General features: G+C 45.9%; 1 protein-coding gene across 1 annotated transcript in view; it reads right to left on the bottom strand.

The window, feature by feature from the left end:
- AK7 (adenylate kinase 7) overlaps positions 1-15,589 on the bottom strand; it is a 72,781-nt gene that overhangs the window by 11,970 nt on the left and 45,222 nt on the right. The window contains exons 12-16 of the mRNA XM_078447655.2: positions 15,172-15,300; positions 13,780-13,915; positions 7,951-8,079; positions 7,510-7,578; positions 696-893 (exon numbers count right to left, since the gene is read on the bottom strand). Coding sequence (XP_078303781.2) covers positions 696-893; positions 7,510-7,578; positions 7,951-8,079; positions 13,780-13,915; positions 15,172-15,300 — 661 coding nt within the window. The remainder of the gene's footprint in view (positions 1-695; positions 894-7,509; positions 7,579-7,950; positions 8,080-13,779; positions 13,916-15,171; positions 15,301-15,589) is intronic.

The raw sequence follows: 15,589 nt of genomic DNA, 5'->3' as shown, positions 1-15,589 counted from the left end.
AACGCTGCCCCAAGGAAGAAGATGGCCCAGAGCAGCCGGCAGCAAATACACATACCTTTGAAGTGTCCTTTAAATGTTTGTTTATTTATTTTGAGAGAGAGATAGAGTGTGTGCCGTGTGAAGGAGGGGAGTGGGCAGAGAGAGAGAGGGAAAGAGAGAATCCCAAGGAGGCTCCCCACTGTGAGCACAGAGCCCGACACGGGGCTCCAACTCTTGGACTGTGAGATCATGACCTGAGCCGAAAGCAAGAGTCAGATGCTTAAGTAACCGAGGTACCTGCGGTGAGAGCACAGAGCCTGCTTGGGATTCTCTCCCTCCCTCTCTGCTCCTTCCCTGCTCACGCATGCGTAAGCTCTCTCTCTCTCTCTCTCTCTCTCTCTCTCTCTCAAAGTAAATTAATAAATAAAAACATTACAAAAATGTTTTTTAGTTTTAAAAAGTGCCGATTCGGTATTCGATTTCATAATATATCCACATGTTTTCATATAACACCTCCCTCTCCTGACCAAATCCGCGAGCGTAAGACTCCCCAGGAGGATGGCCCTGTTTATCCTGTGACTTCCCGGCCCAGGGACATAGCGGTGCTCCCCTGTCCTCCCACGGCCCCGTGAGAGACAGGCACCGGGGTTGCCCAGGGGTCCTGAGCCTTGGTGGTGGTTCTCCGTGTTCCCATTCGTCTGGAGCCCACGTCATACCGATGTGGGTCGGGTGGATCTCAATTTCATCAAAGTAGTTGAAGACGGTCTCGTCTTCCGTATTGATGTTGCGGTAGCTGCCCAGAGACCGGAGGAAGCGGTCCTGGCTGTAGTGGGTCCCCGCCACGACGCTCTCGGGAAGGTTCATCACCCGCTCTTTCAGGAACTCATCTGACGCGTCCAGCGCACAAACGAATTCTGGGGAGACAAGGAGCCTCCTGAGTCAACCCAAGGACGAAAGGGCTGAGTGGAGGGCACTGGAGGCTGAGCCAACGCCTCACCGTGGTGTCCGGTGACCAGCCTGGACCGCTTGACAAGACTGGCCTTCTCGCCGCCTCTCTCGAGGACAAATAGTTACAAATCACTGGCATTTCCAGAGACCACCCTACGAGGCCCAACCAGCTGGTCTTTTGTGAGAGCTGTTATTTTCCTATTTCCCCCCCTTCTCCCTTCTTCTTTCTTTCCTTCCTTCTCCTTTTAATAAAAGCAGCCGAAATTGGAAACAGAAAATCTCTAATAATAAATAATAGCAAATCTGATAGCAAAGAGCAGCAAATCTAATCATGGGCTAAAAACAAAACCGATGACTAAAAGCAGCAGAATTGGAATGAGCGCATCTCTGATGACCCTGAGACATCGTTAGGCTCCCAGCCGCCCCCCTGCCCCCTGCCTCTTTCCCAGCAAGGGCGTCACGGGCTCCCAAAGAGGCTAAGCAGCTGACTGAAATGATGGCCAATTTAGCAAATTAATAAAAACGTGGACACCCCTTGGGATTTTATTTTTGATTTTTTAAAGTGTATTTATTTATTTTGAGAGAGAGTGAGTGAGAGCAGGGGAGGGACAGAGAGAGATTGACAGAGAGAATCTCAGGCTGACTCTACACTGTCGGTGTGGAGCTGGACCCCGGGCTCGAACTCCAGAACAGCGAGGTCGTGACCTGAGCCAAAATTAAGAGTCTCAGATGCTCAACAGACTGAGCCACCGAGACGCCCTGCTTTGGGACTTTAATTTCCCAAGGATGCAGTTCTTTTCTCAATGCGATCGGCTGGGAAACAATTGGGTCCACTACAACACGGTGCTCATCTCATGTTTGAGTTATATTAATGATGGGGAAATCATTTCGCCCCCCTGGGATTTTCTTTTAAACTATGAAAACAGCTGTTCCTCCAGCTCCTAGTATAAGTTCAGTAGATATTTGTTGAGTGAATGAATGATTAAAATGCATATCAGTGAAATGGACTTTCTAGGTGAGTTACTGTTCTCAGATGTTCTCAACGCGGTCAGAGCACATAGGTGCCCAGATCATTAGCCAGGTGCATTGCCAACAACTCGCTCCCTGTAAGAGCCTGGCAAAGCCTGGAAATGGTTAAATTTGCATTCTAAACTTGTATTGCCGCCCTGTGGGCCAAATCCGGCCCATCACCTGATTTTGTAGTGAAAGTTTTATTGGAACTTTTAAAAATTAATTAACTAAGTGACTCATTGTATTGGTTTGCCGCGTAATCATGCCACTGGCACCTAACTGCATTCTGATCGGGCTTCCCGAGCGAGAGCAAGGTAAGTGTGCTCAGCAGCGGGGCAGCGGAACCCCTTTGAACATCGTCCGCTTCGGGCGTTAACAGTGAAAAGAAAGGCTGAGGTCTGAGACTGCCTCGATTCTGACCGATTCTAATTTAGCTCAGGTGCTCATCTTTGATCATTTGATTTACATTAGTGGCTATATGTTAAAAGAGGTGGCACCTGGGTGGCTCAGTCGGTTAAGCGTCCGATTCTTGGTTTCGGCTTATGTCATGATCTCACACAGTTCGTGAGATCAAACCCCACACTGGGGTCTGTGCTGACAGTGCGGAGTCTGCTTGGGATTCTCTCTCTCCCTCTCTAAATAAATAAACAAACAAATAAACAAACTCAAATAAATAAGTAAACAAACAAACAAACAAACTTAAAAATATATTGAAAGAAAGGAGAGGAGACAGTTGGACCTCCAAATGCTGGTATAGTACTTAAATCAAAAGTACGTCAATAAATTCACTGGAGGTTGAATCTTGTTAAGCTCCATACGTTAGGCATCTAGATGAAAAGTTAATAATTCTGTTAGTAATGTAAGAATCTTTAAATATGATGCTGTATCTTTTTTCCCAGTGACCGGGAAAAGGAAGATTCCAGTTAATCAAATACCATGAACAGTGAGTGATACACTTGACTACAAACTTTCAAAGAATTTTAGTGTGATGAAATATATTTCCCACAAGATGATTTTTTTTTTTTTTTTAGTGAACTCTACACCCAAACTAGGGCTTGAACTCACAACCCTGAGTCACATACATGCTCTACTGACTTCACCAGGCAGGCGCCCCCAGATGATATTTTTTAAAGTCCCTTCTCTTGTGATGAGTCAGATAGAACTTCAGGATTTTGCAGTGTCTTGAGATAACTATTCAGAACTTCTGCTGTCCTTGTACTGGCTTCACTGTGGATAGCAAGTAATCGATTTCTGCTTGCTTAAGATTGTACTAACAATGGGAATGCAAGCTGTTGCAGCCACTCTGGAAAACAGTTTGGAGGTTCCTCAAAAAACTAAAAATAGAACTACCCTACGACCCAGCAATGGCACTACTAGGCATTTATCCAAGGGACACAGGTGTGCTGTTTCAAAGGGACACATGCACCCCCATGTTTTTAGCAGCACTATCAGCAATAGCCAAAGTATGGAAAGAGCCCAAATGTCCATCGATGGATGAATGGATAAAGATGTGGTGTATACACACACACACACACACACACACACACAATGGAGTATTACTCGGCCATCAAAAAGAATGAAATCTTGCCATTTGCAACTATGTGGATGGAACTGGAGGGTATTATACTAAGTGAAATTAGTCAGAGAAAGACAAATATCATGAACATGAGGGAAGGGAAACAAAAATAATATAAAAACAGGGAGGGGGACAAAACAAGAGACTCATAAATATGGAGAACAAATTGAGGGTTACGGGAGGGGTGGTGGGAGGGGGGATGGGCTAAATGGGTAAGGGGCACTAAGGAATCTACTCCTGAAATCATTGTTGCACTAGATGCTAACTAATTTGGATGTAAATTTTAAAAAAATAAAATGAAACAAGTTAAAATTTTTAAAAAGAAAAAAAAAGATTGTACTAACAAGGAGGTTACTGTGTTTGGTTATCTTGAGTCATATGAAAACCTGTATTTAAAAAAAAAATTTCCAGGGGCACCTGGGTGGCTCAGCTGGTCAAGCTCTGACTCGATCTCAGCTCAGGTCATAATCTTGTGGTTTATGAGTTCGAGCCCCAGGTCGGGCTCCCCACTGTCAACCTGCTTGGGAATCTCTCTCTGCCCCTCCCCAACTCATGCTCTTGCTCCCAAAATAAACATACATTTAAAAAAAAAGATAAAAAACAAAAACATGTTTCTATATTTCTCAAGCAGATGCAACTTTAAACGTGTCTCCTTCAATGAGGAGATCTGAAAAGATCTGCCCGCAGCAGCTGTAAAATGCAATGATTTACCAAGGAGAGAGAATACCACATTTGACTGGATCACGACAGGCTCAAATGTTTTATCGCCCAAATCAGGCACGGAGACTTGTATTTATCATGTTTGTTGTTTTCTGCATCTAATGATGTTTTGACATCTCTGGGAGGCCTTACCGACCTGGAGAGAGACAGCCTCTTTCAGGGCTGGCTAATTCCTAAAGACAGTCAACCGCTTGCTTGGGAGCATGCCGCCATATACATATACGTGACCACAGCCTTTTTATAACTTTCGCACACCGAGCCGATATTCCCCTTGCCTTAATTCATCCCACAGCCAGGTACGAGGCCACTAGGGAGCAAAACCCATTGGAATTGGCTCAAACTAGCCAATCCTCTAAAAGCAGCTGTTTGCCTGACCCTGCCTCGCCCTTTCCCATGTAAACCCCAATTGAGGCTGTGGCCTAGACATCCCCCTCGCTCCTTCCTGCCTCCTGACCAAGCCTGGTGCTTCCCCATGCGACCCAGCGTGGTGAGGCACACCCCCTGCTCTGGGTACTCTTCTTTCGATGGCATTAACCTCTCGTGTCCTCACTCAACCACCTCCCTGCATTAAAATCCCCTAGATACAAATGACACAATTTCCAGAAAGATGGTTTACTAAGAACAGACTAAACATTCCAAATAGATTACATGTTTGACGCATTTGGACTACGTCCAGCAGAGAGAGGGCAGCCCAGTGGTGCATGGTTAAGACTCTTTCACCGGGGGCGCCTGGGTGGCTCAGTCGGTTAAGTGTCCGACTTCAGCTCAGGTCATGATCTCACGGTTCATGAGTTCGAGCCCCGTGTCGGGCTCGGTGCTGACAGCTCAGAGCTTGGAGCCTGCTTCAGATTCTGTGTCTCCCTCTCTCTCTGCCCCTCCCTTGCTCACACTCTGTCTCTCTCTCTTTCTCTCAAAAATAAATAAAACATTGGGGTACCTGGGTGGCTCAGTGGGTTAAGCATCCGACTTCAGCTTAGCTCAAGTTCTCGCGGTTTATGGGTTTGAGCCCTGCATTGGGGCTGTGTGCTGACAGCTCAGAGCCTGGAGCCTGCTTCGGATTCTGTGTCTCCCTCTCTCTCTGCCCCTCCCCTGCTCATGCTCTCTCTCTGTCTCTCAAAAATAAATAAACGTTAAAAAAAAAATTAAATAAATAAAACATTTAAAAAAAGAGTAGCTTTAAAAAAAAATGAATCTTTCACTGTTTCATGTCTATGATTGCATTTCCTGGAGGGGTTTCATTAAATCTGTCTTTTGAAGGCAGTGGGTGAGAAAACAGAGTTTGAATTTAAGCCATTCCGTTGACCAGCGAAGTGCTCTTGGGTGAGTCTCTGGGTTTTAGCTTCTGGTTCAGGTAAACACGGGAGGAATTCCAGCCTGGCAGGATTGTGCAAAGGTTCAACGGGCTCCCATCTTGTGCGGGGCCCAAGCACATGACGAATGGTTCGTTGCACTGCCCAAGAGAGAACGTGAGGATTTACAATGGGGTGTGCAATGAATAAATATTGCCCAGAAGTGGGGCTCCTGGGTGGCTTAGTCGGTTTAGCCTCAGACTTCGGCTCAGCTTATGATATCGCAGTCTGTGAATTCGAGCCCCGCATCGGGCTCTGTGCTGACAGCTCAGAGCCTGGAGCCTGTTTCCGATTCTGTGTCTCCCTCTCCCCCTGCCCCTCCCCTGCTCGTGCTCTGTTTCTCTCTGTCTCTCAAAAATAAGTAAAACATTAAAAAATAATAATAATAATAAAAAATATTGCCCAGAAGTGATAAACTCCCATAAACTAGACAGACGTGGTTATTTAATCGATTTTACTTTTTAACTTTTCTGATCGGGAGACCCACATTCATGGAAAATCCCAGACCACCCACCCCTTTGGCCTTGCGGATTCCTGCCCCAGGTTTCAGGGCCCTCGGGGAAACGGTGAACACCCAGCCCTGAGGACGACTGCATTCTGGTGGCCCTAGTGGTTCCAGAAGCTTCATCGCATGCAAACTGTGCCTGGACCTAGAGGAGAGGGTTACAGCCACAAACTGACTCCCGTGGGGGCTTTGACACAAGTGAGCAGGGCTCCTTGAGTTCCAGCCTCGGGCCCAGTTGCTGAAAATAGCTGTTCTTGTGGTTACCACATGACCTAAAATTATTTCCTATGATGACACTGCATGCAAATTGATTAAAAATAACAAGTTTAAAAGTTCAGGGCAAGGTCCCGAGAAAGGCCTGCTGGGTACTCAACAAATCTTTTTTTTTTTTCGTGGAATAAGTTGTTTACGCTTTACTTCCAAGAGTACATCGTGAAACTTCTGTGCCAATGTGTGAACAGTGAACTGAAAAGCTCTGTGCCTTCCCCAGGCTCAGTTCTGGATTTGGAAAAGACAGGAAAGATGACGGCACGGCTGGCACTTAGGAGGGTAGGAAGGGTCCAGTCCCTGGGGGTCTTGCCAGCTGACTCAGAAGTCAAGGCATCAGTGGACTGGCCACCTTGGGCTTTGTTCCCAGAGGGAGCAGCAGACAAACATTCTCAAAGGGACTTCTGTCCATTTCAGAACTCGATAGTCCCTTTTTTTTTCATTTGAGAGAGAAAAAGAGCACAAGTGGGAGAGAGGGGCAGAGGGACAGAGAGAGAGAGAAAGAGAGAGAGGGGGAGAATCCCAAGCCGGTTCCACATTCGGCACAGAGCCCAACAAGGGGCTTGATCCCAGAACCTTGAGATCATGACCCGAACCTAAATCAAGAGTCAGACGCTCAACCGACCGAGCCCCCCAGGTGCCCCCCAGGAAAATCAGAACTTGATTTTCCTGATGTCTGCCTCCCATACAGTCTTTAGTTTGAGAGTTTAAGTGTATCATTTTACCTTTTATCCTGAAAAGAAAGAAACAAACAAACAAACAAACAAACAAACAAACAAACAAGAGAGAGACATAGAGAGATCTGCTTTATTAACATCAAAAAGATGGTTTGGGTACAAAAGAGATCTTGAATGGCATTCCTTTAAATATGACCTTGGAGAATTGTTTTAAACTTACCAGGGGGTGCCTGGGTGGCTCATTCGGTTGAGCATCTGACTTCTGCTCAGGTCATAATCTTGTGGTTCATGAGTTTGACCCCTGTGTCGGGCTCTGTGCTGACAGCTCAGAGCCTGGAGCCTGTTTCGGATTCTGTTGTCTCCCTCTTTCTCTGCCCCTCCCCCACTTGCACTCCGTGTGTCTCTCTCTCTCTCTCTCAAAAATAAATAAACATTTAAAAAATTTTTAATAATTAATAAATAAATAAATAAACTTACCAGGTATGATTAATTTATCAAAGGGCAACATTTTGCCTCTGACTTCTTCTTCTTCCTCCTCATCTTCTTCTAATAAAACAAAATATACATTGTTGTGTTTATTACATATTACTACTATGGACAGCTTGGCAAGAAAATTAAAAATATTTTAACTAGAAGTCACTAATGAAAACTAACCATAAATAGAAAAGTGTGTATTTTAGACATAGTCTGTCTGAATTTTAAATTTTAACGAAGCGACTATTATTATGATATGTTGCAACTTACCTGAATATAAACACTCAGAATAAATGAAGGAGGGGCACCTGGCTGGCTCAGTCTGCAGTGCACGTGGCTCTTGATCTCAGGGTCGTGAGTTCGAGCCCCACATTAGGGGTAGAGTTTATATAAAGTAAGAAAGAAAAGCTTTGAAAAAAAGATACAGGGAACATTCAAACTTACGGTTGAATAGGTCTTTAGCTTGATCATAGGTCTCCGGGAACCCATCCAAAATATAACCTTGATTCCTGCAAGGCATAGATTTCAACTTTTCTTTGACAAATCGAATTACATATTGATCTTCTAGTCGGCCTGGTGAAAAGAAAAAAAATATTACTAGGGGAGTCACATTCTACATGGGGGTTACATTCCAAAGTCATCTCACAAACTGTTGTATAGGGGACGCCTGGGTGGCTCGGTCAGTTAAGCGATGGACTCTTGATTTCGGCTCAGGTCATGATCTCATGTTCATGAGTTCGAGCCCCATGTCAGGCTCCGAGCCTGCTTGGGATTCTCTCCCTCTCTCCCTGCCTCTCCCCTGCTCGTATTCTCTCTCTCTCTCTCAAGATAAATAAACTTAAAAAAAATTGTTGTGTAGTCAAAGTTCCCTTACAGGTAAAAATAGGTGGTTTTGTATTTTCAACATGATGTGCATTTTAACGCACAATAAAATAGGAGAACCCAATGAGCTTGGCTGCAATAAAGAACAGAAGCAAAGGCTACGTCTGCATTTCCCAAATGTTCTTCCGCAGCGACAGCGTGTGGGTGAAGCTGAAGGAGAAGTGGAGACATTCAGAGTGCTCCCACTTGCCAGCAGGGTTCCCTCAATTCTGTTTTGATATTGTTCCTTAATACATAGCCTTATAGCCTTGATACATAGTAATAAAGGTTTCTGTTGTGAGATTTAAGTGAGATAGTATCCACGTGTGCTGTTGACACATGACTTATTAATAACAGGTGATCGGTAACTATCTGCTGCACTGGAATAAACATCAAGCTTGGGCTCCTGGCTGGCTCAGTTGGTAGAGAGTGCGACTCTTGATCTTGGGGTTGTGAGTTCGAGCCCCACGTTGGGCGTAGAGATTACTTTAAAAATAAATAAATAAAAATCAAAATCGAGTTTGATCTGACTCTTAAAGGCATTATTCTCTTTAAATCTGCAGGATTTAGGAAAGGAAAGAACGCCCTCCCCACCCATCTCTCCAATTGGCATTCCTGACCTTGGCCCCGCTGAACAATTCCCTCTCAAGCCTCGGATGCTGGGTTCCTACGATTGTGATCGCGTGGCGTAGCTGTCCAATAGTTAAGGGACAATTTGATGCAGCTTTACTGCGATATTCGTTTATTATTCTATTGTTAATTATAGAACAGCTACCATTTCTGAGACATGGCCCTGCCCTTACATTGCTTAATGTATGCATTTCAGTACCGTGAGTTTGGCAAGTTTGAGTCCTTGATCTCCAAAGCTCTTTCTCCCATACTCTGAGTTTATCAGTGGGTCTACAATACAAAATAGTTTTTGGTCTCTGTTAATCACCGTATTAATGACAGTGAAATGATGTACTTAAGACACCCCTTCTTTCTTCTGCCTTTCATCGCCGCACGACTCATTAGGCAGTAACTGATTCAAAACTAATTGGGTCTCCCAGAAATTTCAGTGTTAGGGCTGACACCAAAAAAAAAAAAAAAAAAAAAATGAAAGGCGTTATTTTGCGTAATGAAATTCCTCGAAATGATTTGACATTATTTCCCAGTAAGGTTCACACTGGTGCCAAGAAATAAAGCCAAATAAAAAAATGTTGAGGGACTCAGCAAAATTCAAAGACGAGCTTTATCTGAGCGGTCTATTCCTGGTTTTCAAAGGCTTTGTTGCTCAGGCAGGGGCACATACGTACCTCAGAAACCTGGCTTCAGTCCCCTCCGTGCATGCCTGGGTTTGCTTCAGGCAGTGAGCCTTGCCATTCATGTCTGTTTGTTTCAGAACCAGGAGTGTTCAGTATGCAAGAAGGGACCTCTCGCAGCAGTTTCTGATAATTGTGCAATGTGAGGACACAAAGGGCCAAGCCCCAGTGCCTCTCTCTAGAGAACTGTCACCTCCTAGAGATACACCCACGACCTTGGCAGTGTGGAGCTCCTTGTCAGAGGATTATCACTTCCGCTTTGAAAGGAATGAACACAGCCTACTGGACAGCCTTTAAAACACCACCTGCTTTTTTTTTTTTTTTAATTGTAAGTATCTTTCACATTCACGTAATATTTAAAATGTTCGTATTAATCCATATTCATAACTACTAAAACACGGTTCAAAAATAGATAGCTGCATCCAGGGCTTTAAAGAATCCATGCAGGGGCCCATGGGTGGCTCAGTCGGTTAAGCATCTGACTTTGGCTCAGGTCATGACGGTTCGTGGGTTCGAGTCCCACATTGGGCTCTTTGCTGTCAGCACAGAGACTACTTTGGATCCTCTGTCTCTCTCTCTGCCCCCCCCCCCAACTTGTGCTCACTCTCTCTCTCTTTCTCAAAAATAAATGTTAAAAAAAAAATAATCCAGGGGCGCCTGGGTGGCTCAGTCGGTTAAGCGTCCGACTTCAGCTCAGGTCATGATCTCGCGGTCTGTGATTTCGAGCCCCGCGTCGGGCTCTGTGCTGACTGCTCGGAGCCTGGAGCCTGCTTCAGATTCTGTGTCTCCCTCTCTCTCTGACCCTCCCCCGTTCATGCTCTGTCTCTCTCTGTCTCAAAAATAAATAAACGTTAAAAAAAAAAAATAATCCATGCACGGGATAGACACTAGGAAGTTGACACATTTCCATACATCCTTTCCACCCCACCCCGCCCCCAATATTTATTTTCAAACTCACAGAAAAGTTGAAAGACTAGTCCAGTGATCACCCGGAATCCCACCAACTAGATTCAATAGTCCCACAATGCTTTTGAAATACCCAAAGCAAGCACTAAGAATCTGTAGCCAGTCTATTCTGGTTTAACTAAGCCCCTATTCTGGCTGCACCATCAGGGGCCAACTGGAGTGGAATTAGCAGGACACAGAGGTGACCACTGCAGGACTGTGAAATTTGCCTCACGGGAATCGTTAGAATCACATAATAACAAATTAGGTCATGTAAGGGAAGAGTCAGCTAACCTCTGTGCCCTTGCTCGTGCTGGGAAATTTCTATGTAGGTCTGTGCAATGAGCTCAAAGGTCTTGTTTTGTCCAAACATAATCAAGGTCCATGTCCTAGTTTCAGCTAAATATGAATAGGAAGGATTCGGGGACACACTTCAGGAAGGGAAAAAAACGAACAAACAAACAAACACCGAAAACACCTTCCTAAGGTCAAAGAGGATTGAATGAACTATTCCAGTCTTGTAGGAAGTGAGTAGGTGGCTGGCTAAAGACCACGTCCTCTGCTCCCTTCCAGTGCCCCTCTACACAGAGGCCACTGACCCAGTTTGGCCTCTCTTGACATCTGGGGAAAGAACTGAGTCCCCGCCAAGGACAGGCCCTTGAGCAATGCACTGACTGTTCTTAGCTCCTCCCTGACATTCTTGCTGGGCGGGGTCTCCCCCCTGGGCATGAAGAGAACCCAGTCGGTACCTCCCCCCGTCCTGTTACACATTTTGGCTACGATTTTTGGGTTCTTGCAAAGACCAATTCGTAAGTCTCTGTCCGATAAGTATTGTCTAGGGTCTGTCGCCTCCCGTTAGCCCGGATCCTCCCTCCCCTCCTGGGGTGGCGCTGTTCACTGCTCCCAGCGCCCTGCTCCGGCCTTACACCCCAGGCATACAGTGCATGTGCATGTGGTCACGTACCCCTGTAGATCCTTTAAAATCCCAGCCCTGCGCCCTCTAATGTGCCTTGCCAGATTTCCTTCCGCGGGTATCCTCACAACGGAACGTCTTAGTTCGGGTTGTTTCCTCTCTCCCAAGTGGTGGGCACCAGGATGTCGGTAAGTCTCTCTAACACCAGCATGTTGACTCCCAAGCGTCTCACCGGCGAGGAAGGGGCAGTGTTTTCTCTCAAAGTATCAAACTGGGCTCTCCGTGTACCTTCCTTTTCCTCCGGGACAGCCCTGGGATTCTAAATTCCATTTCCTCCCGGCCTGGCTGACACCAAAGCAGAAACCAACACACAGATAATCAGCTACCTGCGCTAAGCGGGCATCCAGTGTGTGTACATAAGACCACGTCCTCCACGCCTTAAAAAAAACAGACTTGAGTGGCCTGGGGGAAGGGGAGGAGGGAGGGGGGTACTCTGACTTCAGAGGAAGGTGTGGAAGGACTAGAATCCTTGAAGTGTCTGGGGAGAGGACCCCCCTGCAGGGGCAAAAGGGGGTGCCGGAAGACCAGAGGTGGGGAGGCCAGTCAAGAGAGGTGCCCCAAGGGATGCAGTGGGCGGTCCTCAGTGGGAGGGTCTGGGAAGGGCAACCCTAGGAAAGAGCTGTCTGTCACCAGGGGCTGACGCCTCCGTCCTTCTTCCCTGCTTCCCAGCTGCCCGGCCCAACCCTGGGAGGATCAGACCAGCAAGATGAGAGCAGGAGGTAAGAGGAAAGAAGCCAAATGTGCTTGAGAGGTGGTGAGGGGAGAGACGCTGTTGGGTAAGCGCCCAATGGCCACACATTGGACTGGTCTATAAATGATACCAGATCTTCTGATGGAAGATCGTGACCATCAATGTACGAAAATGAAATGGTTCTGGTTTCCAGATAACTTCTACAGGTTGCTTTTCTGCCAAATAGCTGAGTCCCTTGGAGATGTCTACGCTCAAAACCCAGCTTACACTTATTTGATCAGGATGGGCTTCTTAAAGCATGAAAACACAGAAACTCTACCTATTTATTATCGAGGAGTTGCAATGGAACCAGCCTGAAACTCTGTCCAGGGGTGATGAAAGAATGAGTCCAGAATTTGAGTTCAAAGTGACGGTTTACCATGATCGGCTTGTTCAGCAAATTGCTTAAGGTTACCAAGTGGGTAAGGATAGTTTTCCATGTATTTGTATTTCTTCCTGCATGAATTATGGCTCCACATTATTCATCCATTTTGTTCTATTAAAGAGTTAATGATTTTCTTATTGGCTTGCCTGAGCATTTTATATATTAAGGATATTAAGCCTTTATCATGTTAGTGGCAAATATACTTTCCTTGTTTGTCCTTTGCTTTTTTTTTTAAATGTTTATTTTTGAGAGAGTGAGTGCACAAGCAGGAGAGAGGCAGAAAGAGGAGACGGAGAATCCGAAGCAGGCTCCGCGCTGTTGGTGCAAAGCCCTATTTAGGGCTCGAACCCACGAACCCGAGATCATAACGTGAGCTGAAGTCGGATGCTCAACGGACTGAGCCACCCAGGTGCCCCTGTCCTTTGCCTTTTAATCATTTTTTTAAAGTTGTATTTATTTAATTAATCTCTACACCCAATGTGGGGCTCAAACTCACGACCCCGAGATCAAGAGTCACACACTTTTCCGAATCAGTTGGTCAGGCGCCCCTGTCCTTTGCCTTTTAATTAATGACTTTTGATGTTTATAAAATATTTATGACTATCCATTTGATCTCATCATCATCATCATCATCATCATCATCTTAGGTAGTTCTTTCCCATCCTGTGATCACAGAGTCACCAAAATGTTAATGGTGATTTTTGGGGCACCTGGGTGGCTTAGTTGGTTGGGCGTCCGACTTCGGCTCAGGTCACGGTCTCACCGCTCGTGAGTTCAAGCCCTGCATTGGGCTCTGTGCTGATGGCTCAGAGCCCGGAGCCTGCTTGGGATTCTGTGTCTCCCTCTCTCTCTGCCCCTCCTCTGCTCATACTCTCTTTCTCTCAAAAATAAACAAACATTAAAAAAAATATTTTAATGTTAATGGTTATTTTTCCCTCTGGGGGGGGGGGTAATATTATGAATGAGATTTCTTTGTTGTCATGTTTTCCGTACTCTGCTTTTAATAGCAAGCAGGCAGCCTTTTCTCACAAGGAAGCAAAACCTGTCACCACGAGCAGTGCCGTGCGGTGCGCGATACCTGCATTCTGCTCCATGCTTTCCTTGATGCCGTCCAAGAGCTCCTGAGCTTCATCCACATTCTCTTCCTCCTCCTCCTCCTCCTCTTCGCCTTCTTCCTCTTCCTCCTCTTCATCCTTAGGCGTGACGATCGTCTCCTACAGACCACAGGGATATTCGGGTCGGAGGATGCCCTCCACGGACCCGCTGCTCACAAACCATCTGGCAGGTGGTCCTGGAAAAGACTGGTGCCCAAGTAGGGACCACGCCCACCCACAGCCGTCGTGCAAGAAGTTGGGATGCGTGTGTCTACAGAGGGGGGTGAGAGCCTTGAGGTTTCTCTCACTCTGTTTTAGGAGAAGAATCCACTTCTGTGTTAACGCCAGAACCGCTTAAGAGTCAACACTTCCCTCCGTGTCAGGTTGTATCTTACTTTCAGGAAACACATTCCGTAGAAATCAAGACTTTTAGTAATCGTTTAAGGAGATATGTCATAGCATCAACCATTTCCAATAAAACGATGAAAAGCAGTTAGTTGGCGGTGGGGGAGGTGGGATAAACAGGCAGAGCACAGAGGATTTTTAGGGCACCGGTAAACACATGTCATTATACGTTTGTTCAGACCCGCAGGGTGTGCAACACCGAGGGCAAACCCTAAAGTCAACAGTGGACATTGGGTAGTAATGAGGTGTTAACACAAGTTCATCAGCTGTGACTAATGGAATCACTCTGGTGGGGATGTTGGTAATGGGGAGGGGGAGGCTATACGTGTAAGAGGGAGGGGATATATGGAAAATCTAAGGGGCGCCTGATGGCTTAGTTGCTTGAGCATCCGACTCTTGATTTCGGCTCAGGTCATGATCCCAGGGTCGTGGGACCGAGCCCCGTGTCAGGCTCTGTGCTGAGTGTAGAGCCTGCTTAGGATTCATTCTCTCTCTCTCTCTCTCTCTCTCTCTCTCTCCCCCCCCCTCCTTCCCTCTCTCTCCCCCTCCCCTACTTATGCTCTCTCTCATAAAATAAATAAATAAACATGAAAAAAACTGCTCTAAGAAAATAGTCCTTTTTTTAAGAGCAGTTAATAAATAAATAGTCTGGTAATACTCTGGGAAACATACATCAAGAATAAGAAAACCTAAAGATGTTCTAGTCAACAGAGAAAATACAAGATATATTTTTAAGCAACAGCTGGCGACAGACTGATTTCAAGTGCAACCCCATGAAAGAAGCTTCTATCTCACAGAGGGAAGTCCCGCGGGATTCTGTGCTTTCATAACTGGGGCCAACAACAAAATCCAATTGAAATAACAAATCTCACCGTAGGATGCCACGTAAAATTAGTGGCTTCCTTATTACGAGATGAAGGGAAGCATTTGTAAGATATGAAAATTCCCAGTGAAGTAGTTAGAAACGTTACCAGTCTTGCTATGGCTTCAGAAATGACATCCTTCAATTTAATGTGATGCAGTTTGTAGTGTTTAGACAAGGCTTCAGCGATACTAGATTTTCCCACAGCGGGGGGACCGAGAATGCAAATCTTGATCGGCTGAAAAAGGAGAATAAGGATCACACGGTGAGCTTTGGACGATCCGTGGCTAGACAGGAGTGGTTTTTTGGTTTTTATTTTGGGGGGGGGGGGGTGCCTTTTTTTGAACGTCTCTGGATCCTGCAGGCTAACTCTTCTCTGCCGAGACTCAAGAGTCACTTCCTCCGCTGCTGGCCTTATGGTCAGCGCCACATCATCCTGACAGCGCTGCTCTCCGATGGGAGTGGCCGTTCATGCTAATTCATTCAGCGAGTGTTTAGTGAGCAATTATTATGTGACCAACATGGGG

The sequence above is a fragment of the Panthera onca genome, chromosome B3, assembly GCF_046562875.1.
Source record: "Panthera onca isolate mPanOnc1 chromosome B3, mPanOnc1 haplotype 2, whole genome shotgun sequence".
NCBI classification, from domain to species: Eukaryota; Metazoa; Chordata; class Mammalia; order Carnivora; family Felidae; genus Panthera; species Panthera onca.
Note: the sequence above shows the minus strand (reverse complement) of the source record. Positions and strands in the feature narration are given on the sequence as shown.